The 26582-nt window shown below is 41.6% G+C and overlaps 1 protein-coding gene across 1 annotated transcript in view; it reads left to right on the forward strand.

The window, feature by feature from the left end:
• LOC125727462 (uncharacterized) overlaps nt 1-26582 on the forward strand; it is a 74445-nt gene that overhangs the window by 14604 nt on the left and 33259 nt on the right. Inside the window, exons 8-15 of the mRNA XM_049004178.1 lie at nt 3-576; nt 4543-4618; nt 7702-7858; nt 8384-8827; nt 9353-9796; nt 17978-18421; nt 18842-19300; nt 19960-20307. Coding sequence (XP_048860135.1) covers nt 3-576; nt 4543-4618; nt 7702-7858; nt 8384-8827; nt 9353-9796; nt 17978-18421; nt 18842-19300; nt 19960-20307 — 2946 coding nt within the window. The remainder of the gene's footprint in view (nt 1-2; nt 577-4542; nt 4619-7701; nt 7859-8383; nt 8828-9352; nt 9797-17977; nt 18422-18841; nt 19301-19959; nt 20308-26582) is intronic.

Genomic DNA, 26582 nt, shown 5'->3' on the forward strand with positions numbered 1-26582 from the left:
AGTGAGCTGCCATCCAGTCTCCTAACAGAAGATCAGTTCAGGTGTTCTGTGTGCAGTGACCTTCTGAAGGATCCAGTTTGTGTCCCCTGTGGACATAGTTATTGCAGACAGTGCATCACTACTTACTGGGAGAAGCCAGGCAGCATTGGATCCTACGCCTGCCCTCAGTGCAAAAAGAGGAGCAGAACTCGTCCTGTGCTCTACGCAAACTCAGCTTTAGCTGTGCTGCTGCAGAAGCTCCAGCAGGCGGGACTCCCTGGGTGGCGCTATGCTGAGCCGGGGGATGTGGCCTGTGATTGGTGTATTGGCAGGAAGCTGAAAGCTGTCAAGTCCTGTCTGACCTGCACTGCCTCCTACTGTGAGACCCATGTGAAGCCGCACTACATTGTACCAGCACTGGAGAGACACAGGCTGGAGGAGGCCACTGAGAAACTGGAACACAAGCTCTGCCAGATACACTACAGAGCCCTGGAGTTCCTCTGTAAGATGGAGAAGACTCTCATCTGCAGCCAGTGTCTTGTGGAGCAACACCAAGGTCATGATGTGGTCTTTGTCAAGTCTGAGGATTCTGTAAAGGTGGGAAACTCTTTGTGCTCAGAGTCCCATATTAAAGACTGGGGATCACAGTATGTTCATGGTTTATTGGAAGCTTTTTATTTTCTTCCTGAACGGAATTTGCTAAACAAATGAAATATATCACAATGAACTAATTAATATACTAGTTTTGCACTTATGATCTTTGCACACTACATGAACTTAATAGATAACTTAATACATGATCTTGAAAGCACCAGAATTCCAAAATAAAAATGAAGTTGCCAAATTGAATTACGTCAATATTCCAAGTGCTCCCAACCTCGAACACTGTCATGGGGGCCTATAAAGGCATGGATGCCAGTGTGTCATAGGACACACCCATGCACTAAGGGCTATTTAAATAAATCAGTTCACCTGACTGCAGGTCTGTAGGATGTGCAAGAAGAAAACTACACATCATGGGATGAACATGAAAACTCTACGCACTGACAGAACAGGGACAGGAATTAAACCTCCATCTGTGGAGGTATGATGGGACAATGTTACCCATCTGAGCTACACCTCTGCCCTTGTTAACATAAAAAAAACATGAAACATAGCATGTATAACATATATATATATATATATATATATATATATATATATATATATGTATATATATATATATATATATATATATATATATATATATATATGTATATATGTATGTATATATATGTATATATATGTATGTATATGTTGAAAACTGTTGAAAACACGTAGTTTAATCACAAAATTCACTCCAGTGTAAAATACTGATAAATAGAACTTTTAATCATCTTTCAACTCATACCAGGCCAGTGTTTAAATCTGAGATGAGAGTTTTCAAGCAGATGGTCTTTTGTTATATAAGAGTTAAGGTCTCAGATTCAGTTTTGTTAAGCCAAAAGTACAGCTGTGGCCAAAGATTTTGAGAATGGTTTTCACAAAGTTTGCTACTTTAGTGTTTGTAGATCTTCGTCAGATGTTTCTATAGTTTACTGAAGTATAATTACAAGCATTTTAAGTGTCAAAGGCTATTATTGAGAATTACATTAAGTTTATGCAAAGAGTCAATATCTGCAGTGTTTGGCCCTTCTTTTTCAAGACCTCTGCAATTCACCTTGGCTGCTGTCAATCAACTTCTGGGCCAAATTGTGACTGATGGCAGCTAATTCTTGTATAATCAATCCTTGGAGTTTGTCAGAATTTGTGGGTTTTTGTTTGTCCACCTTCCTCTTGAGGATTGACCATTAGTTCTCAGTGGGATTACGTTTCCTGGCCATGGACCCAAAATGTCGATGTTTTGTTCCCCGAGCCATTTATCACTTTTGCCTTTTGGCACAGTGCTCCATCATCATGGAAATGGTATTGTTCTTCACCAAACTGTTCTTGGATGGTTGGGAGAAGTTGCTCTCGGAGGATGTTTTGGTACCATTCTTTATTCATGGCTGTGTTCTTAGGCAAAATTGTGAGGGAGCCCACTCCCTTGGCTGAGGAGCAACCCCACACATGAATGGTCTCAGGATGCTTTACTGTTATGACACAGGACTGATGGTAGCGCTCATGTTTTCTTCTCCAGACAATCTTTTTTCCGGATGCCCCATCAATTGTAAAGGGGATTCATCAGAGAAAATGACTTTGCCCCAGTCCTCAGAAGTCCAATCCCTGTACCTTTTGCAGAATATCAGTCTGTCTCTGATGTTTTTCTTGGAGAGAAGTAGCTTTTTTGCTTCCCCCTTCTTGACACCAGGCCATCCTCCAAAAGTCTTCGCCTCACTGTGCGTGCAGATACACTCACACCTGCCTGCTGCCATTCCTGAGCAAGATCTGCACTGGTAGTGCCCTGATCCCACAGCTGAATCAACTTTAGGAGATGGTCCAGGTGCTTGCTGGACTTTCTTGGGTGCCCTGAAGCCTTCTTCACAACAATTGAACATCTCTCCTTGAAGTTCTTGATAATCAGATAAATGGTTGATTTATGTGAAATCTTACTAGCAGCAATATCCTTGCCTGTGGAGCCCTTTTTGTGCAAAGCAATGATGACTGGATGTGTTTCCTTGTAAGTAACCATGGTTAATAGAGGAAGAACAATGATTTCAAGCATCACCCTCCTTTTAAAGCATCCAGTCTGCTATTTTAACTCAATCAGCATGACAGAGTGATCTCCAGCCTTGTCCTCGTCAACACTCTCTCCTGTATTAACAACAGAATCACTGAAATGATGTCAGCAGGTCCTTTTGTGGCAGGACTGAAATGCAGTGGAAATGGGTTTTTGGGATTAAGTGTATTTTCATGGCAGATTGTAATTCATCTGATCACTCTTTATAATATTCTGGAGTATATTAAAATTGGCATCATAAACACAGATTAAAATTAATATTTGTGTCATTCTCCAAACTTTTGGCCATGGATCTGTCATCCATTACCTCAGTTTGGTCTTTCATTTCAGTGTTTACTTTAGCATTACATTACCATTGACGCCTTGCACAAGGAGGGCGAGACACAAAAGGTCATTGCAAAAGAGGCTGGCTGTTCACAGAGCTCTGTGTCCAAGCACATTAATAGAGAGGCAAAGGGAAGGAAAAGATGTGGCAGAAAAAAAGGTGTACAAGCAATAGGGATGACCGCACCCTGGAGAGAACTGTGAAACAAAACCCATTCAAAAATGTGGGGGAGATTCACAAAGAGCGGACTGCAGCTGGAGTCAGTGCTTCAAGAACCACTACGCACAGACGTATGCAAGACATGGGTTCCAGCTGTCGCATTCCTTGTGTCAAGCCACTCTTGAACAACAGACAGCGTCAGAAGCGTCTCGCCTGGGCTAAAGACAGAAAGGACTGGGCTGCTGCTGAGTGGTCCAAAGTTATGTTCTCTGATGAAAGTAAATTTTGCATTTCCTTTGGACATCAGGGTCCCAGAGTCTGGAAGAAGACAGGAGAGGCATAGAATCCACGTTCCTTGAAGTCAAATGTAAAGTTTCCACAGTCAGTGATGGTTTGAGGTGCCATGTCATCTGCTGGCGTTGGTCCACTGTGTTTTCTGAGGTCCAAGGTCAACGCAGCTGTGTACCAGGATGTTTTAGAGCACTTCGTGCTTATTGCTGCTGACCAACTTTGTGCAGGTGCCAAGTCCTGTTGGAAAATGAAATCTGCATCTCCATACAGTGCCAAAGCTACGAGTACCTGGTTTAAGGACCATGGTATCCCTGTTCTTGGCCAGCAAACTAGTCTGACCTTAACCCCATTGAAAAGTTATGGGGTATTGTGAAGAGGAAGATGCGATATGCCAGACCCAACAATGCAGAAGAGCTGAAGGCCACTATCAGAGCAACCTGGGCTCTCATAACACCTGAACAGTGCCACAGACTGATCGACTCCATGCCGCACCGCATTGCTGTAGTAATTCAGGCAAAAGGAGCCCCAACTAAGTACTGAGTGCTGTACATGCTCATACTTTTCATGTTCTGAAGAAATAGTCCCCACAATGTCAAAAAAAGTTTTTATTGTGGGGAACATCTGGTCCCCACAAAATAATGTATACCTGGACCACATACACACCAACCAACATGTATTTCCAGTGTTGGCAGTAGCCACGGTGTTACTGTTTGCCATCATTGATCTTTTGAATTCATATTTTACCATAATAATTCTCTGTCCCACTGCATTGAAATACATATTCCTGTTGCGATCCATACTGGTTGGATAAATAAAAAAATCATTGTTTAAAATGGACCTTCTTTGATATTTGACATTAATCTCCATAATGAATTGATCCTCAAAGAGCTATTCTAAAAAGATATTTTAGTAAATCAAAATTGAATCAAATCGATATTGAATCAAATCAGGCACTTGTGAATCCAAACTTGATTTCCAGCCATACCAAACACAAATTACAGATTACATGTGCCTCCATTCTTGGGTCTTGAGTCTTCGGAGCCCTTAAGCATGTTTGTATATTCAAATATTCTGTTTTCTTTTTTTTTAGTTGTCATATAAAGACTCAAGTGTATTGACATTCCAGATGAAATTTTTTTCCGGAGGACGTGAGGAACCTAAGCAAGGTTAGTGAGCTTACTGTAACTGTTGATAACATTGCAGATAATTGTGTGTCTATTCAACTTATGGAGTTTCTAACAATCAGTTGTGTTTGTTTTAAATATTTGAGCATGCTTCATGGGTTCCAATTTAAATAGCCTTCTTACACTTCCATTTATTCTTCTCAAATGGCTGGCAATGAAGTGAGTTATGACATTAAGCAATGGTGCAGGAAGGTGCACTGTTGCCTCACACCTCTGGGACCCGGGTTCGAGTCTCTGCCTGGGTTACATGTGTGTGGAGTTTGCATGTTCTCCCCATGTCGTCGTGGGGTTTCCTAAGGGTACTCCAGTTTTCCCCCACAGTCCTAAGACATGCTGAGGTGTGTGAGTGTGTGAGTCACACACACAGGTGTGTGAGTGTGCCCTGCAATGGGCGGGCTGGCCCCCCATCCTGGGTTGTTCCCTGCCTCGTGCCCATTGCTTCCAGGATAGGCTCCGGATCCCCCTGCGACCCAGTAGGATAAGTGGTTTGGAAAATGGATGGATGTTCTGTAGAACACTGCAATAAAAAAAAAAACGTTTCGCTATAAACTGTCCGGAAACACAAATTATAAAATTTGAGAGCGTTTAAAGACCGTCATGTCAATAGTGTCTGCAATATATATGCATGTGTGTTCGTAGCATCACTATTTAAACAATTATAAAAATATACATTTTTGTATATGGACACATGCATTGTGTTTATCTAGTTGAACTTCCTTCTGTGTATTTGTTTTTAAACCACCTACATTTCCTAAATGACCTGATTTTTTCTTTCCAAAAAAGTGTGAGGGTTCGCGGTGAAGGCGGGTGAGCGCACAGGCAGGCAAATGGGCAGGAAGCAGGCAAGGAGCCGCAAGTCAGGGGAAACTGGGGATTTATTAAATGATCGGGACGGGCAGGACAGAACAGAAGACTCACTAACATCAATGACAGATGAAAAACCGGGGCAAGACGTGGACTGAAATAGACAAGACAACAGGGTACAGCTGGGTATAATCAGGGAAACACACGTGGATAATCAGGGGGGCGTGGCACACACGAGGATCGTACGAGCCGGGCATGACAAAAAGCTTTATTAACAACATAATACAGAACACACAGAACAATATTACAGAAATACAAACTCTCATGGAGGACATAAGAACTACAAAGAATAAGCTAGGGGGCAACCTACCGAAAAACAAACAAAACTAAATAAATAAATACACAATATGGGAGCATGGTATAAGGGGTCATAAGGGAGACTTAATTAAATTAAATTAAATTTAAAAAGTGTTGTGAGAAGATTCTAGTGCTTTTCCGCTTTTTTAATCTACTTAAAAAACATTTAATTCATTCAAGAAGCAGGGAAAAGAGGGCTTGTTACCCCTCCACTTACTACAGTGAATGTGGTATTTTGTTGTACTAATAGTACAACAATATTAATGGCATCGAAGAAAGCAGAATTCAAGTTTTCCACGTAAAATAAGATAGCACCAAGATCAAAAAAAGGAATATTAAGTTTGAGATTAATCCATTCACTCATGTCCGTCCAAAAACCTTGTGAATATTAGAAAAAAGAAAAGAAAAAACTAATATTCCAACTTACCAAAGGCACGCAGGTCAACTTAAAATTTAAATCTTCTTTTAAGAAACATGGATACTGTCATGAGTCGCGGGAAAGGCCGGGCAGGCTGGCGGGCAGGAGGCAGGAAGGACGAGGCAGGCAGGCAGAATACGGGGAAAAACTGGGGATTTATTAAGGGGGAGCCAGCTACGGGCAGGACAGAACACCACAACGTTAGTAACATCAATGATGGACCCTGGACAGGGCAAGACGTGGACTGATATAGAAAAGACAAGTCAGAATAACAAGGAACAGCTGGGCATGATTGGGGAAGCACGTGGATAATCGGGGGCGTGGCACACATGAGGATCGGACGAGCCGGGCGTGACAGATACGGGATATATTCCATTTATTATTTTTAAATGAGTCTCCTTCACTATTGGTGAAACAGGTCATTTAACAAATTTTGAATTCGCAGAAGCCAATGTGGTTTCACAATTTGCATTAGGAAATTTCTTGAAAGAATCCCTATTCATAGTAAATCTTTTGCCGCATACCACTATTAATGACCTTGTTATTGCATTTGAAATCAAGTAAGTTACAGTCATTCACTTTTAAACTGGGCATTGAAACAGTCACTTTTGAGTATACAATGATGTTTTTGATTAGCTGAATCAATACCAAAGGGATCACTTTGCATATCTTCATAAAATCTTTATAGCAGCAACTTAGATAAAATTTATCAATAAAGGATGAGAAGTTCAAAAGATTCCCATGACCAGAATTTCTGGTCAGAATAGCTTTGTCATACCAACCCTTAATAAATATTGACTTCTTGCCAACTAAGATTGCCCTGTTATTCCACAGAATTGACCCATGAGGGGAGAAGTTGTGTTGGAATATCATTTTCCAAAACTTTTGGAATTTGTTTGTGGAAATTGGAAAGTTTAACTGGGATCTTACTAATTTCAAAGTCACACCTCGCAAGAAAATCAATTCCACCCAAGTGCTTAAAAACTTAACCAGGAATATGAAACCACATAGAGTCCTGTTGCATTATACAAGTTTTTAACCATTTGACCCTAAACGCCCCGATCATGGCTACAAAGTCCAATGCATTGATGCCACCTTTCTCATAGCTTTTAACTAATTGAGATCTTTGAATGTAATGAGTCTTGTTTTTCTACAAAAACTGAAAAATACTTGAGTAGCTTCTTTATATTTCTCTATGATATAAACATAGAGTGACATGGATACACCACCTTGGAAATGCCCTCTGCTTTAATCAACAAGCTTCTTCCAAAAATAGTCAAGTCCCTCGTCAACCAACGACTAACACCCTTTTTCATATCTATTAAGCGGTCCGAGATGTTAATCTCTTCTCTTCTAATGACATTTTTGGATATTAATATTCCCAAATATTTAACTTCATTCACAAAGGAAATTACGCAACAGTTTAACAAAACATGGTATTTAGTAATCATACTCTGAATTCTAAAAGAACTGTTATTCCTTTTAGTTTTCATTATAGACCTCTCTGAGAGAAAGACCTCCCTTCTAGTAGAAATGCTGGAACTCCAAAGAGACAAGAGAGCAGTAGAGCTGGAGGGCTGGTCAGAAGAAGAGAGTGAAGTGAGGAGCTTCCTTCAGTGTCTGCCCTACATCTCACAGCTAAGGTGAGTGTGGAGCTTCTCTGTGTGGAGATGTTGAGGTGAGGGTTACTGTGGGCTGTTTGGCCAGTGCTGTTTACTGTAGGAATCAGCTGTCAGACTGCCTCTGGTTGTGTCACACTCATTGGGAAATGGAGACTAGTCAGGTAAGAGAGAGAATACAGTTGTTCACTGCATGGTGGTTAATGTCTATTTTTCATCCAGAATGAGGTAAATAACCTTGTTTCCTGACACATGCGGCACCAGAATAACAATGTAACATCTTGCAAAGTACCCCACTTTAATCCGCCATTGTCGCTACATCCCAGGTTCCTGTCAGCTTTAGAGGTTCATGTGTCTATGTAATTGTTTTTAAGTGCACTACAGGTAAAGACATTTATAATTTGCTCTGCAAAGTTAAGATTAAACCACAATTATCTTGAAGTGAAAATTCATGTGTCCATGTCACAGTACATTGACGATCACCACTTTGTTCCAGAGATGCACTACCTTCATACAAAGTCTGTGTATCTGTGTTCTTTCCCTTTTTAGATTTTCCGGAAAGAATGTATACAGCAGTAACAAAAGTCAACCATCTGTGAAGTTTCTGCTGAAGCTCAGTGCTGAAGCAGCAGAGAGTGACACTGGAACAGGAGGGAATGTCTCCCAGTGTCTGTCCTCTGTGTGCAGTTACAGCACTTTTCCTTATGGTGATGACAGACCATCTGTACAGTGTGGATTCCTGTTGGATCTGTACTCATGTGTGAAGGACTATGAGTCCCAAACACAGAGGAGTGTCCTCCCTACTCTACTGCCCATTTACCAGTCAGCTCCTGCAGTCTGGGTTATAGACCTCTCTGAGAGAAAGGCCTCCCTCCTACTAGAAGTGCTGAAACTCCAGACAGACAAGAGACCAGTAGAGCTGGAGGGCTGGTCAGAAGAAGAGAGTGAAGTGAGGAGCTTCCTTCAGTGTCTGCCCTACATCTCACAGCTAAGGTGAGTGTGGAGCTTCTCTGTGTGGAGATGTTGAGGTGAGGGTTACTGTGGGCTGTTTGGCCAGTGCTGTTTACTGTAGGAATCAGCTGTCAGACTGCCTCTGGTTGTGTCACACTCATTGGGAAATGGAGTCTAGTCAGGTAAGAGAGAGAATACAGTTGTTCACTGCATGGTGGTTAATGTCTATTTTTCATCCAGAATGAGGTAAATAACCTTGTTTCCTGACACATGCGGCGCCAGAATAACAATGTAACATCTTGCAAAGTACCCCACTTTAATCCGCCATTGTCGCTACATCCCAGGTTCCTGTCAGCTTTAGAGGTTCATGTGTCTATGTAATTGTTTTTAAGTGCACCACAGGTAAAGACATTTATAATTTGCTCTGCAAAGTTAAGATTAAACCACAATTATCTTGAAGTGAAAATTCATGTGTCCATGTCACAGTACATTGACGATCACCACTTTGTTCCAGAGATGCACTACCTTCATACAAAGTCTGTGTATCTGTGTTCTTTGCCTTTTTAGATTTCCCGGAAAGAATGTATACAGCAGTAACAAAAGTCAACCATCTGTGAAGTTTCTGCTGAAGCTCAGTGCTGAAGCAGCAGAGAGTGACACTGGAACAGGAGGGAGTGTCTCCCAGTGTCTGTCCTCTGTGTGCAGTTACAGCACTTTTCCTTGTGATGATGGCAATCCATATGTACAGTGTGGATTCCTGTTGGATCTGTACTCACATGTGAAGGACTATGAGTCCCAAACACAGAGGACTGTCCTCCCTACTCTACTGCCCATTTACCAGTCAGCTCATGCAGTCTGGGTTATAGACCTCTCTGAGAGAAAGGCCTCCCTCCTACTAGAAGTGCTGAAACTGCAAACACACAAGAGAGCAGTAAAGCTGGAGGGCTGGTTAGAAGAAGAGAGTGAAGTGAGGAGCTTCCTTCAGTGTCTGCCCTACATCTCACAGCTGAGGTGAGTGTGGAGCATGTCTGTGTGGAGATGTTGAAATGAGGGTCACTGTGGGCTGTTTACTGCAGGTATCAGGTGTCAGACTGTCTCTACTTCTGTGACTCTCATTGGCGACACAGAGGGATTCGTCAGCTTAGACAGTGAAGAACAGTTTTTTTTTGTTATTTCCCACTGGAAGGTGGTCAGTCTCTTTTTTCCTTACAGAATAACATTCTTTCCTGTTAAACATAAACTATGTTTTGTATTCAGATGCAGTAACTTGCAAAGTTTTCCATTGTAATTCACCATGTTCTTTGTCTCCTTGGTCCCTGTCAGTTTAGCAGTAACCAGTTCAGTTACATCCGTACTGATAGTTACATGTGTTTCAGTCACATTGGATTTAACACCCTAACCCACATCAGAGTGTCTTAGACTCGAGCTGGAAAATACCATTGTCTGCCTATTAGATCCTTTCATATTTTATTATTGTGTCATTTGAGATTTTTTAAAGTAAACATTGCAAATGGGGACGGCATGGTGGTGCAGTGCTTAGCACTGTTGCCTCACACCTCTGGGACCCGGGTTCGAGTCTCCGAATGGGTCACACATGTGTGGAGTTTGCATGTTCTCCCCATATCATCGTGGGGTTTCCTCCGGGTACTCTGGTCTCCCCCCACAGTCCAAAAACATGCTGTGGCTAATTGGAGTTACTAAATTGCCCGTAGGTGTGTATGTGTGTGTGTTCCCTGCGATGGGCTGGCCCCCCATCCTGGGTTGTTCCCTGCCCCGTGCCCATTGCTTCCGGGATAGGCTCCGGACCCCCCACGACCCAGTAGAATTAGCGGTTTGGAAAATGGTTGGATGGATGGATGGACATTGCAAATGTACCCTTAATGAAAACGTCACATAAAAACTGATTGCTTACCATGAGTATTGATTTTGTTATGCTTGGAGAGAGTAACACCATTTAGAATATGTGTTGCTGAAAGTTAACAAGCTACTGTCACATCAATTATGAAGTAAAATTTTAAGTGTCACAGTGTCATCAATATATGCAAAATTACCTCCTTATTCTGAGAAACATCACCTTCATACAGAGTGACTGTGTTCTTCTTATTTTTAGGTTTTCCAGAAACATTGTACGGAACAGTAACAAACATCAGGCAGCTGTGAAGTTTCTGCTGAAGCTCAGTGTTAAAGCAGCAGAGAGTGACACTGGAACAGGAGGGAGTGTCTCCCAGTGTCTGTCCTCTGTGTGCAGTTACAGCACTTTTCCTTATGGTGATGACAGACCATCTGTACAGTGTGTTTTCCTGTTGGATCTGTACTCACATGTGAAGGACTATGAGTCCCAAACACAGAGGAGTGTCCTCCGTACTCTACTGCCCATTTACCAGTCAGCTCCTGCAGTCTGGGTTATAAACCTCTCTGAGAGAAAGGCCTCCCTCCTACTAGAAGTGCTGAAACTCCAGACAGACAGGAGAGCAGTAAAGCTGAAGGGCTGGTCAGAAGAAGAGAGTGAAGTGAGGAGCTTCCTTCAGTGTCTGCCCTACATCTCACAACTGAGGTAAGTTAGTTTGGAGTAGACTCTTCTGTAATTAGCACGTTTCCATAGGAAGTTAATGAAAATGCAGTTTTAGCAATATCTTAACATATTTTTTTCTAAATTTATTCTCAATATTTTTTTTGGGACTGATTAATATGGTTTTATAATGAATCGTTATATTTTCTTGTTTACAGACCCCTTGGTCAAAAACAGAAAATCATCTTATCCGCTAATGTGTGGTATTTTCAGCTAGCAGGGTTTAATAGACTCGCAGTTACTTCAAGCAATGTATGTCATTGTGTTCTAGCACTAGAATTTTTGCTATGAGTCCGATACAATGTATTTAAAATGTGTTATTTAACATTCGCTTTTGTTTTGTGTAAGTTATATTCTAATATACATTATTGTATTTTCCTGGACTTATTACATATTGAGATCTCAAAACCTCAAAATTGATGCAGCACTGCATAACCTGAAAACCTGAAAAATTTGAGCGTTATTTTCCAGTCATTGAAATGACGTGGAATCTGATAGAAATGGCCAAATGTCCTGGAAATAATCTTTCTTGTCCTGGAATTTTATTTCTGTTTTTGCTGTTTATTTTTTCTGTTTGAAACAGCTTGCTGTTCGTAAGTCTAGATATGATGACAACTGAGCTAGGGCGTGGCCTCTGCTGCGCAATGTCTCCACCTACTGAGACATGTGTAGGCAATGGGCTGTATTAAGTTACATGCGTAATACGTCACGATTTGTGCGTAGGGGCCATTTTTCCAGGGAATGTCGGAGACGTCCGTCACACAGATGCATAAAGTTCTATATTTCCTTTCAATGTTAAAGAAAGTTTCATATACAGGTCCTTCTAAAAAAATTAGCATATTGTGAAAAAGTTCATTATTTTCTGTAATGTACTGATAAACATTAGACTTTCATATATTTTAGATTCATTACACACAACTGAAGTAGTTCAAGCCATTTATTGTTTTAATATTGATGATTTTGGCATACAGCTCATGAAAAACCCAAAATTCCTGTCTCAAAAAATTAGCATATTTCATCCGACCAATAAAAGAAAAGTGTTTTTAATACTAAAAAAGTCAACCTTCAAATAATTATGTTCAGTTATGCACTCAATACTTGGTCGGGAATCCTTTTGCAGAAATGACTGCTTCAATGCGGCGTGGCATGGAGGCAATCAGCCTGCGGCACTGCTGAGGTGTTATGGAGGTCCAGGATGCTTCGATAGCGGCCTTAAGCTCATCCAGAGTGTTGGGTCTTGCGTCTCTCAACTTTCTCTTCACAATATCCCACATATCCATCTGCTGAAAAGCTTTATGGAGATGAAGATTTCATTTTTCAGCACAACCTGGCACCTGCTCACAGTGCCAAAACCACTGGTAAATGGTTTACTGACCATGGTATTACTGTGCTCAATTGGCCTGCCAACTCTCCTGACCTGAACCCCATAGAGAATCTGTGGGATATTGTCCTTAGGAACAAAACTAGCTAGTCTGATTTATCGCTAATGAAAGTTTCCATATATGACAAACCACAAGATGCCACTGCCTGAGCATCCATCCATCCATCCATTTTCCAAACCGCTTATCCTACTGGGTCGCGGGGGGTCCGGAGCCTATACGACCCATTATATTTTGAGTTTTTAAAATGGATGTATTTAGCTTCTTTTCCTACAAAGATGCGTTCTTTATTATAATCCTTGTCAATGATTTATGCAAATTCTACAGCTGCTGTAATCCCAGTAAAGCTACCACTTGAAAGTTAACTCTGACTTTCTGTTTTGTCGTGTGCATATATTAGTTTTATACAGTAGGCATCATACACATGATATAGTAAATAAATTGGCATTATGCTGTTTTGTTTAATACAAACATTGTACATAAATCTATTTGATACAAACAATGACATAAAATGTAATATGCAATATGCAAGTAACTTTTACTGAAATTCGGTCACTATGGTAGCCTATTTCGTGGTGTGATCAACAGCTCTATACTGAACATTATGGAATTGCTCAGTATATGCCAATGTTTGGGTAGTTTTCCACAATCCAAGAGGCATTTATTTCTTTAAAAGAGTTTGCAGTTTAAAACAGTGTGTAACAAAAAGAGGTCAAACATCTCCATTATACATCAATGCATTAATGCCTTTGTGTAATTTAGCATATCGGCGACACTAAGTCCCTGCATAATCATAGAGAAATGAAAATGGTGTTAAGGCTGCGACTAAAGTGTATGACTGTATGACCAGATCCTGTTATGAATTTCTGGAAAAAGCTTCTGGAAATGTCCTGGAAAAGGATCTCTTAAGAAGAGTGGGAACCCTGATTAAGCTTATTACTGCTTCACAAAAGCATTGTATGGATGAAGATCTAAACCTGATTTCATTTTCAGGCAAAATGCACCAGAAATAAAATAGCAGCATAAAGGAAGGAAATGGCAGCTGTATAACTTGTGAACATTTTTATTTCACATTTTGCAGGAACATTGTAGAGACGACAAGCTGGAACTAGTCAAAGTTTGAGACAGATTGCCCCAAAACAGAAGTAGTGCCACATTGTTTCAGATGTCTGATCTTGTTGGCGTGATAACTAAAATATTTGACAGATCTCTTTCAACCTCTGCAGACATATTTTAAGGTTGAAGATCTGCACCTCATCGAATTTTAAGATAAATCACACTAAAATTGACGCAGCACCGCATAGTGATAATAGAGAGAAGGTCAATGCAGACACTTTCAATTCAATTCAATTTTATTTTATTTGTATAGCAACATTACATTGTGTCAAAGTGCTTTACATTATCCCCCCCCCCACCAAAAGCCCCCAATGAGCAAGCCAAAATGCCCTAGAAGAAAGAAACCTTGGGAGGAACCAGACATAGAGGGGGAGCCCGTCCTCTAGGGTCTGACAGAGGAAGCCCTCACCTTAACCGGACTCAAAGGGGAAGCCCTCAGCCTAACCAGACTCAAAGGGGAAGCCCTCAGCCTAACCAGACTCAAAGGGGAAGCCCTCACCCTAACCAGACTCAAAGGGGAAGCCCTCACCCTAACCAGACTCAAAAGGGAAGCCCTCAGCCTAACCAGACTCAAAGGGGAAGCCCTCAGCCTAACCAGACTCAAAGGGGAAGCCCTCAGCCTAACCAGACTCAAAGGGGAAGCCCGTTCCAATTCAATTCAATTCAGTTCTTTTATTATCATGTGTACAAGTACAAGTACCATGTACAATGAAATGCTTACTTGTCAGCATGATATCATGTCAGCATGATAACTCAAAAATTACAATCTTTTCCAAATTTTGCAGACACATTATGTTGGGGTGGATCTGGACCACTTCAGATTTTCTGACAAACTGAAGGAAAACTGAAGCAATGGCACTTTGTGTCAGCAGAGAGAAGGATGAGATGATCAGAGGCATTGCTCTGTCATTCCTATATTTACTCTGCTTGATCTTGGTCATATTACCACTTCACAAAAACATTATATGGATTAAGATGTACACCTTACTCGTGATAGACCCCAAACCAACCCAAAAATGTAACTGCACTACAGAGTACATATTGCTTTTTCATCGCTTGCTTCCCTGGTCCACATAATTTATGGTTGCTAGTCATGTAGCTGCTTAACGAAATGTATTGTGGGGAAATGGTTCCACGGTTTTCTGTTTAACTGCAGACCGAAAGTTCATTCATTCAGTCATTCTTCATGGTCCAGGGCTGGGGCTTAGGGGCAGCAGTCTAAGCAGGAATGTCCAGACCTCTTCCCTCCCAGCCACCTCCTCTAGCTCCTCCAGGGGAATACCAAGGCATTCCTCAGCCAGCCAAGAGACATTATCTCACCAGCGGGTCCTGCATCTGACTGGGGTCTTCTCCCAGTCGGACATACCCAAAACACCTCCCTTGAGAGGTGTCCAGGAGGTGTCTTCGATAGGTGCCCACATCACCTCAACTGGCTGCTTTCAATGCAGGTTTACTTTGAGCTCCCTCTGAATATCCAAGCTCCTCAACCCTCACCTCCTCATTTCTGAGGCAGAGTCCAGACACCTAGCAAAGGAAACTCATTTCTACCCCTTGTGTCCATGCTCTCACTTGTTTGATCACTACTCAAAGCTCATAACTATAGGTGAGGATAGGAACGTAGATTGAACGGTAAATCAATATCTTTGCCTTTCAGCTTAGCTTTCTCTTTACCATAACAGAACAGCAGAGCCTCTGCATTGCTGCAGTCACAGCAGCGATCCACCTGTCAGTCTCCTACTCCCTTCATCCCTCACTCGTGAACAATACTCCAAGATACTTAAACTTCTCTGCTTGAGGCAGTAACTCATTCCCAGCCAAGACAGGGAAATTCACCCTCCATGACCTCAGACTAGGAGGTGCTTATCTTAATCTCATCCTCCAGTCCCCTTTTTTAAGAACTTGGATCACCACCCCTGTCTACCAATCAACGGACACTGTCCCCCACATCCATGCAATGGTGTAGTGGCGTATCTGCCAAAACAGCCCAACAACATCAAGATCTTTCAAAAACTCAATGGGAATCTCATCCACCCCTAGAGCCTTACCACCAAATTGGTTACCACCATTTTTTTTTGATTACTTCAGTGACCTCAGCCCTAGTGATGGGGTGTCTCCCTCTCAGTCTTCCAGCTCTACTTCCTCCGAAGATGGTGTGTCAGTGTAATTCAGGAGGTCCTTGAAATATTCTTTCCACTGCCTGACTATATCTCCATTTAAGGTCACCAGTGCTCCTGAGTTGCCTAATGGTTTCTCAGAATCTTTTCAAGACTGACTAAGAATTATTTGCCATTGTCTCACCAATCTCCTCCCACACCCAAGTTTTTGCTTCCGCATCTGCTAAATTCACTTTTTGCTTATCCTGCTGATACATTTTGCTTAGTCTGCTGGGGCAGTGTGTGGCTCAGCAGGCTAAACCTCTGTGTCTGTTATCACATGGTCGCTGATTTGAGCCTGGCCTTTGAAGAACAGTCATTTTTGTGGGCCCTTGAGCCCCCAGCTCGATCAGCAAGGAATCAATGAAGTGTCATTGTTATTACCTGTCAGCTACTTCAGTAATCCAACAAGCTAACGAAGCTCGGAAGGCCCCCTTCTTCACCCTGACATCTCCTTTTACCACTAGTGTCCAACGGGTTCGATGATTGCCACCACAACAGGCATCAAGAAATTTACAGCTACAGCTCTGCACATCCACCTCAGTAATGGAGGCCCAGATCAATCCCCATTGAGGCTCAATTTCTCCAGCCTCCCTCGGGATACAAGAGAAGTTCTTCCGAAGGTATGAACTGAACAGGACAGGACAGGAGCCTCTGCCAGATGGTCCCAGCACACCCTCACTATACGTTTAGGTCTACCAGACCTATCTGGCATTTTCTCCTCCCATCTGATCCACCTCACCAGCAGCTGGCGATCTGCTGATCAGTTAACAGCTCTGCTCCTCTCTTCACTCGAATGTCTAAAACATGTGAACGCGGACCTGACGATATAATAACAACATTGATCTTCAAATTGCAGCCTAAGGTGCTCTGGTACTAAGTGCACTCATGAATACCCTTATGTTCAAACATGGTGTTATTTATGGATAAACTGTAATTAGCACAGAAGTCCAATACCAAAGCCCCACTCAGGTTCAAGTCAGGCAGGCCATTCCTCCAAAGCACACCCTTCCAGGTTTCACTGCTGTTACTCACATGAACATCAAATCCCCTAGTAGAGCAATGGAGCCCCTGGAGGGGATGCCTTCCAGCATGCCAACCAAAGTCTTTAAGACAGCAGGACACTCTGAACTGGTGCCCCAAATCGAAGATGGACGGAAGCGATCCTCTCATTCACTTGGGTAAACTCCAACGTACTGCCGCCAAAGCAGGGAGCTAGTAGTAGACTCACACCTGCCCGGCGTCTCTCACCATGGGCAACTCCAGAGTGGAATAGAATCCAGGAGTTTGGTTCCAGAGCCTGAGCCGTGCATCGAGGTGAGCCTGACTGTATCTAGTCAGTATCTCTCAACCTCCCAGAACAGCTCAGGCTCCTTTCCCATTAGACAGATTACCTTCCATGTTCTTAAAGCCAGATTTGGTAGCTGACAATCAGCCCACCAAGGCCCCTGCCTGTGAGTGCCACCTGATCTACCTTGAATCCGACGCCGACATTCCCCTCTGCAGTTGGTGGGTCCACAAGTTGGCTGACCCATATACTTGCTTCGGGCCATGCCCAGCCAGGCCCCATGAGTAGAGACCCGGCCACAATGCACTTGCAAACAAGCTCACCCAGCAGGCCTGGTTCCTGGGACGGACCCCGGTCTCCCCAATCTGGGCAGGGTCACATGGTCCTTTCTGTTGATCTTGATTGGAGGTCTATGTGAATCATACTGTACTATAATCAAACTTTTTTTTCCAGAATTTTTTCATTCATGTACCTCATGGTGCATTGAGCATGTTTTGTGAATCTGTTTTATTCATGCTATTAATGAAAATCTGTTAAGTTATTGGTGATTGGAAGTGTCTTTAAAAACACCATCAATTGACCGGGATATTGCTCTTATCCAGTTACCTGCAGAAGATTGACATGAAAATCCATGAACTTTGTTATATGTGTGCATAAAAACATAATGAAAAATCCATTCTTTTTCAGATTCTCGGATGAGTCTTTTGGTGTTGTGTTTGTGCTGAAGATGTGCTCATTGGCAGCTGACCATGCAAAAATGACAGGAGAGACACCCCTGGAAACCTTATTCTCAGTGTTTAACATCAATACCATCATAAAAGGAGCTTATGAAAATTACATAGATAATGTGAACAAGCACAATTTGGTGTGTGGATTCCTGTTGGATCTGTATTCACATGTGAAGGACTATGAGTCCCAAACACAGAGGAGTGTCCTCCCTACTCTACTGCCCATTTACCAGTCAGCTCCTGCAGTCTGGGTTATAGACCTCTCTGAGAGAAAGGCCTCCCTCCTACTAGAAGTGCTGAAACTCCAGACAGACAAGAGACCAGTAGCGCTGAAGGACTGGTCAGAAGAAGAGAGTGAAGTGAGGAGCTTCCTTCAGTGTCTGCCCTACATCTCACATCTGAGGTGAGATTTTTAGATTAGACTCTTTTCTTATCAGGATGGCAAGTTCCCAAGTGAATTTCATGAAAATGTGAAACTTTCTCTATATTTTTCAGAGATGCCTTTGCATGTCTGTTGAATGCAGTGCAGAGTACAGAGATATACTCACAGAGGCTGTATTTTCACTGATTATTGTTGTTTTCTGGTGAATCATCGCATTGCTCTGAATGTACAGAAGCCTTAGTCAATAATATAAAAGTGGCTCATCATCTTATGTGTGGTGTTTTCACCCAGAAGTGGTTTTTACCTTTTATTGTACTTTAAACAAATGCGGTTAAGTAAATTTTTATGGCCCAATTTCCTAGAGAAGATGGGCATGAAAATCGGTAAGCATTGTTACTTCTGTATATAGAAAGAAAATGAAAAATGTCCATTCTTTTTCAGATTTTATAAAGAGCGTTTTGATGAGGATCCTGCTTCATGTACTTCATTTGTACTGAAGATGTGCTCTTTGGCAGCTGACCATGCAAAACAGACAGGAGAGACACCCCTTGAATCCTTATTCTCAGTGTTTAACATCAAGGAATTTGTAGAAGCACTTGAAGGCCTCATTGATGAGATGATTGGCAGGAAATTGCAGGAAGATTTCCTGTTGGATCTGTACTCACATGTGAAGGACTATGAGTCCCAAACACAGAGGAGCGTCCTCCCTACTCTACTGCCCATTTATCAGTCAGCTCCTGCAGTCTGGGTTATAGACCTCTCTGAGAGAAAGGCCTCCCTCCTACTAGAAGTGCTGAAATTCCAGACAGACAAGAGACCAGTAGAGCTGGAGGGCTGGTCAGAAGAAGAGAGTGAAGTGAGGAGCTTCCTTCAGTGTCTGCCCTACATCTCACAGCTGAGGTGAGATTCTTAGATTAGACTTTTTCATAATGTGTATGTCAAGTTTCCAAATAATGTTAAGCTTTGTCCATATTTTTTCAGAGGAACCTTCTAGTAGCCGGTAATGTAATAACTGCTAATGACGATATTGCTCCATTCTTAATGTAATAGCAATCGACGTAATAACTGGCCAATAATGTAAAACACTTCCTGAACCAAGAACGTAATAACTTTTTCCTGTTAATGCAATGAGGTTAATAGATTATTGGCCAGTTCTTACATTAAAGACTTTTATTACATTAAGAAATTAGGTTATTGGCATATTGCATTTTGGTAGCTATTACATTATTGGCTGCTACAAACCTATACTGTATATTTCTAATGACTGCTGAACAGATTACAGAGTTATACTCACAGAGGCTGTTCTCTGACTGTTTCTTGCTTTCTCATGAAAGTTTACACAATTTTTCACATATATAACCGTTAGTAAATTGTAAAAAAACAGAAAAGGCTCATAAACTTTTTGTGAAATTTTCAAGAAGCACGTTTTTAGACTCTAATGTGGTATTCAAACTTATGTTGCAGTGATGTTGCACTTTGTGCCATTTCCTAAAGAACATGATCATGAAAATCTATCAGTTGTGTTACATTTGTATATTAAAACAAAATACATTTTTCAGATTTTCTACAGAATGTCTTAAGGATCCTGCTTCATTTTTGCTGAGGATGTGTTCAGTGGGAGCTGATCACACAGACCAGAGAGGAGGGACACTTCTTTTGGATCTGTACTCACATGTGAAGGACTATGAGTCCCAAACACAGAGGAGTGTCCTCCCTACTCTACTGCCCATTTACCAGTCAGCTCCTGCAGTCTGGGTTATAGACCTCTCTAAGAGAAAGGCCTCCCTCCTACTAGAAGTGCTGAAACTCCAGACAGACAGGAGCCCGGTAGAGCTGGAGGGCTGGTCAGAAGAAGAGAGTGAAGTGAGGAGCTTCCTTCAGTGTCTGCCCTACATCTCTCAGCTGAGGTGAGTGTGGAGCATGTCTGTGTGGAGATGTTGAAGTGAGGGTCACTGTGGGCTGTTTACTGCAGGTATCAGGTGTCAGACTGTCTCTACTTCTGTGACTCTCATTGGCGACACAGAGGGATTCGTCAGCTTCGAGAGTGAAGAACAGTTTTTTTTGTTATTTCTCACTGGAAGGTGGTCAGTCTCTTTTTCTTACAGAATAACATTGTTTCCTGTTAAACACAAACTATGTTCTGTATTCAGATGCAGTAACTCGAAAAGTTTTCCATTGTAATTCACCATATTCTTTGTCTCCCTGGTTCCTGTCAGTTTTGCAGTAACCAGCTCAGTCACATCCGTACTGATAGTTATATTTGTTTCTGTCACATTGGATTTAACACCCTAACCGACATCGATCAGAGTGTCTTACGTACGAGCTGGAAAATGCTGTTATCTGCGTGTACATAAGAAATTTACAAACGAGAGGAGACCATTCAGCCCATCAAGCGCATTTGGGGAGACTCTTATCTAGCTCTGATTTAAAGGAACCCAGGGTTTTAGCTTGCGCTACACTAACAGGAAGACTATTCCATACTCTACCTACATGCTATGTAAAGAAGTGCTTCCTCAAATTCAGTTTAAAATGTTCTCCCGCTAATTTCCACTCATGGCCACAAGTTCTAGTATTCAAACTAATGTTGAAATAGCTATTCGGATGAACAGCATCGTAGAATCTTATATACCTGGATCATGTCCCCCCTTAGCCTTCTTTGCTCAAGCCTAAACAGATTCAGCTCAACTAACCTCTCATCATAAGACATTCCTCTAAGACCAGGAATCATTCTCATAGCCCTACATTGCACCCTATGCAGCAATTATATAATTGCGGCATCATCTCCCTTGACTTAAACTCCACACACCTAGAGATGTAACCCAAGTTTCTATTGGCCTTTTTTATTGCTCCCCCACACTGGTGAGAGTGCGGCAAGGAAGCATCAACATACAGACCGAGATCTTTCTCATAATCACCTACCTTTATTTCAGTGGAACCCATAAAATATCTGTATTTTATATTTCTGCTCCCTGCATGGATTACATTACATTTATCTATGTTAAATTTCATCTGCCAGATATCAGCCCAGTCACTAATTAAATCCAGATCCCGTTGTAGCCTCTCTGTTGCTAGATCAGTATCTGTTACACCACCCACCTTGGTGTCGTCTGCAAACTTAACCAGTTTACTGTATGTATTGGCGTCAGTATCATTAATGTAAATTAGGAACAATAGTGGTCCTAAAATTGAACCCTGCGGTACCCCAGTATGAACACAGGCCCACTGTGACATTGTACCTCTAATAACTACTCACTGCTTCCTATCTGTTAACCAGTTTTTGATCCAAGCTGCTACAGTTCCTAAAATCCCTGCAGCTTTGAGCTTAGCAAGAGCCATTTGTAGGGGACAACATCAAAGGCCTTCTGCAAATCTAAGTAGATCACGTCATAGGTCTTTTTGTGATTAATTTCTCTTGTAGCTTCCTCAAAGAACTCAAGAACTCAAGTAAATTGGTTAAACAGGATCTACCTCTCCTAAATCCACGTTGGATATCCCTCAGAATGTTATTTGAATCCTGGTAATCTACTGTTTTCTCTTGAATTAAAGCTCACATTATTTTTCCAGTAATGCTAATTAAACTGATTAACCTATACCTATAAGACCCTTACTATCCTGCAGATTAGTGATTTCAGTTTTTAGAGCTCTTTTGGAGTTAAAATATTGGAAGAAACTTTTATTGTCATCCTCCAATGCAATCTTTCTACATTCCTCTTGGAGAGTCTAATGTTATTTTTTAACTCAACCTCTGGACTTAGATTCTCCTGCTTTATTTTGAAATCATTACTTATTTTCCATTTGTGTAGCAGAGCCCTTTTCCTCCTGACTTTATTCTTAATTTCATTAGTAAACCACCTTGGTCGTAGTTTCCTAGATTTAGTTTTGTTGGAAACAGGTATGAAGTCCTCTTGCACTTGCAACAATTAACTTTTAAAAAATTCCCATGCCTCTTTAACAGTTTTGCTAGTTTACAGTTTTTAATTTCAGTCTCATACCGTTAAAGTTAGCCTTTCTAACATTGTATAGTTTTGTTTTGGACTTTGCTCTTCGGACACTAAAATTTACCTCAAAGTTAACCATGCTATGATCACTACCGTGCAATGGTTCTAAAACCTCTAATTTTCCAGTCCTATCCTTGTTATTAGAGAAAACAAGATCAAGAAGGGCTTCTCCCCTGGCAGGGTTATTAAACTGAGTAAAAAAACAATCCTGTACTAATTCCATCATCTCAAATTCATTTAGCCAGAGAATATGTCCCACTATGTCCCAGGTAAATTAAAATCACCCATAACCACCACATCATTTTTATTACTCATAATCCTGATATCGTCACATGACATTCTGCTTTCCTCTGCAGTTACATTAGATGCTCTATATCAAACCCCAACAATTAGGCCATTTGAGTTTTTAGCATCTAGTTTTATACATACAGCTTCTGTACTTTTATGTTTATCAGTGAGCTCCCTTGCCTGCGAGTTTTCTTTTACCTATACTGCAACAAAACCTCCCTTCTTGCCTATCCGGTCTCTACGGAACAATGTGTAACCATCCATATTATATTCTTCACCATCATTGTCACTCCTTCATGGTTCTGTTATTCCTATAATGTCGTAAGTGTCTGATGAAATTAAAGCTCTAAATCATGAATTTTGTTTCTAATACTACTAGCATTTAATTACAGACCACAAAGGGTTGGCCTTTGTGGCCTAACCTGCATGCAGAGAGTCGGTTGAGTGAACGCTGGCGCGTTTTTGCTGCCGCTGCTCACCGGTATTCTTATTTTTAATTTTATTTTTAAATATTTTTAGTAAACACCTTTTATCTATTTATATTTTCTGACACTACTGGCGGATTTTGCAAGAGTTTGAGTATTGGGCCTAGTTTAACCTACCGGTTTGTTTTGGCTGCGGTCTCCCACGGACTACAATATCTGACGGATTCGTTTTACCTGGCTGCTTGGTTTTCCGGCGTCTTCCCCTGTGATGTTGTCTGGTAGGACCTGTGTACTGTTCGTGTTTGCCTGGACTCTCATGTCGTTGGTCCATCGACCTGGTTTTGGCCTTTACCAGTATACAGCTGATGCGCTCCTCCGACTTCGCTTTCACCTGGCTGCTCTACCGCCGGCTGTGCTTCATCCTTACACGGACATCGCATTTTTCCCTCGCCGAAAGTATATTCATCGGGGCTCTCGCCGGAACTTTCATTATGACAACGCCAAGCCAATACAATCTTTCTGGTCCACTTCTCGTTGTTCTCCACTGAACTCTGACCGGGCTGTTAACCACAGTGTATTAGCCAGCCTGGCCAGGTCGGCTAACACTTTCGCCAAGTCTGATAGCACCTGTGTCAACTTCGGTCTGCTTAACATCCGCTCGCTTACGAGCAAGGGACATCTCGTTCAAGACCTCCTCACCGACCGTAAGTTTGATTTTTTCTGTTTGACTGAAACGTGGCAACAGCCCAAAGATTTCTCCCAGCTCAACGACTCCACTCCCCCGGGGTTTGTTTACACCTGTCAACCTCGGGAGTCCGGCCGTGGTGGAGGTCTTGCGGTAATTTATCGTGAGAATTGGAAAGTTCGGTCGTTGTCGGTACCTATCTTTAGTTCTTTTGAATCCGTTGTTTGCCAACTCTCGGGACCTGTTCCAACTGTTGTAGTTGCTATCTACCGTCCTCCAAAGCCAAATTCTGATTTCATAAGTGACTTTGCCGATCTGTTGACCCACTTGGCTACTATTTCTCCTAATATAATACTCCTGGGTGATTTCAACATACATATGGACAACAGTAATCATCCTCTCACCATAAACTTTTCATCCTGCCTCGACAGTTTTGGATTCAATCAATATATAAACTTTCCCACTCATACTAAGGGCCATACTTTGGACTTAGTTTGCTGCTCTGGATTAACTCCTTTCAACTGTAAGGCTGACGAACTGCCAATCACTGATCATCTGTTACTCTCTTTTAATGTTAAAATGACCCTTTCTGTATTAAAGAATCCTCGCACCATTTCTTACCGTAACATCAAACAAATTAATTCTGACACCCTTTCTGTTGCTTTTTCGAGTATTTTGCATTTCAATAACTTGCTCACTTTAGATGATCTGGTTTCTCATTATAACAGTAGTCTTAATAGTATTTTAAATTCTGTTGCTCCTATAAAAATCAAATCTGTATTATTTTCTCAGTCAGCACCCTGGTTTACAGCTGAACTCAGGCTTATGAAAGCAAAGGGTCGACAGCTTGAACGTCTGTATAAAAGAACTGGTCTCACAATCCATAAAGAAATGTATAATAATCATATTTCATGTTATAAGGAATGCATTAACCAAACCAAATCTACTTATTTTACTAACATTGTCTGTTCAAATGAAGATTCTACTAAATCACTGTTTTCACTGCTTAACTCTACTTTCAAGCCACCAGATTCTCTACCTGTTCACCTCTATTCATCTTCCTTTTGTGACTCTCTAATGTTATTTTTCATTAACAAAATTCACAAAATCCATCAAGACTTGGTTCCTGATGTTTTTTGTAGTACCTCTCCTGAAATTATGTTGCCATTACATTGTTTTTCTGCTTTTCAGCTTCCCTCTGTTTCTGATATTTCAGATCTTATCTGTAAGTCAAAATCCTCCACCTGTCAGTTAGACCCCATTCCTACACCTCTAGTCAAAGCCTGTCTACCCTCTCTGCTACCCCTTATTATTGCAATCATTCACTCTTCACTAACCACTGGAACCGTTCCTGTTTCTTTCAAAACTTCTGCTATCACCCCAGTATTGAAAAAAACAGGTCTTGATCCTAATCATTTTGATAATTTCCGCCCTATCTCAAATTTACCATTCCTTTCAAAAATTCTTGAAAAAATAGTTGCAACCCAGATTCATTCTCACTTAACTAACAACAATTTATATGAACAGTTTCAGTCCGGTTTTCGCCCTCTCCATAGCACTGAAACAGCACTCATAAAAATAACCAATGACCTTCTTATGGCAGCTGACTCTGGATTTCTTACCATTCTTATTCTCCTTGATCTGAGTGCAGCCTTTGACACTATCTCTCACTCTGTTCTTCTTAGTAGGTTAATCTCCATTGGTCTCTCCCATACACCATTAGATTGGTTTAAATCATATTTGTCTGACCGCACTCAGTTTATCCAGCTTAAATCTTTCACTTCTCAGCCTTCCCCTGTTGCCACTGGTGTCCCCCAGGGATCTGTTCTGGGGCCCCTCCTCTTCATTATTTACCTTCTTCCTCTTGGTCATATCTTCCGTAAATATAATATTCATTTTCACTGCTATGCCGACGACACCCAGCTTTATTTGTCTACTAAACCTGATTCCACTCTTCTTCCACCTTCCCTTAGCCTCTGTTTAGCTGAACTTAAATCATGGTTTTCTTCAAACTTTCTTAAACTTAATAGTACTAAAACAGAGTTTCTTCTAGTAGGCTCCAAATCAACAATATCCAAAACTAATTGTTTTCCCATTGCCATAGATGACTCTTTGGTTTCCCCGTCCCCATATGTGAAAAGCCTTGGTGTCATACTAGATAGCACTTTATCTTTTAATTCACATATCAATAATATCACTCGGTCTGCATATTTTCATCTGCGCAACATTAATCGTCTCCGTTCTTCTCTCACCCCACACGCCACTGCCATTCTTGTCCATAGTCTTGTCACTTCCCGTATCGATTACTGTAATTCACTCTTATTTGGTCTTACTCAAAAATCCATCAATAAGCTCCAACTTGTCCAGAACTCTGCTGCTCGCATTATCACCAGGACCCCTTCTATCCACCGCATCACTCCTGTTCTGCAGCAGCTTCACTGGCTACCAGTTAAATATCGCATCAATTTCAAAATCCTCCTGTATACATTTAAGGCCATACACCACCTCTCCCCTCCATATTTGTCTGATTTGGTTCAGGTCGCCATTCCATCTCGCTGCCTCAGATCCTCTTCCTCTCTTCTTCTCTCTGTCCCTTCCCACCGTCTTGCCACTATGGGGAGCAGGGCTTTCTGCTGCTCTGCTCCCCGGCTCTGGAATTCGCTTCCTCCCGACATTACAAACATTACTTCTCTTCCTCTGTTCAAATCTAGACTCAAAACTCACTTGTTTAAAACTGCTTATTCCATATAACCATTTTTTGAATCTGTCTTCTTATTGTGGATTGT

The sequence above is a fragment of the Brienomyrus brachyistius genome, unplaced genomic scaffold (genome assembly GCF_023856365.1).
Source record: "Brienomyrus brachyistius isolate T26 unplaced genomic scaffold, BBRACH_0.4 scaffold98, whole genome shotgun sequence".
NCBI classification, from domain to species: Eukaryota; Metazoa; Chordata; class Actinopteri; order Osteoglossiformes; family Mormyridae; genus Brienomyrus; species Brienomyrus brachyistius.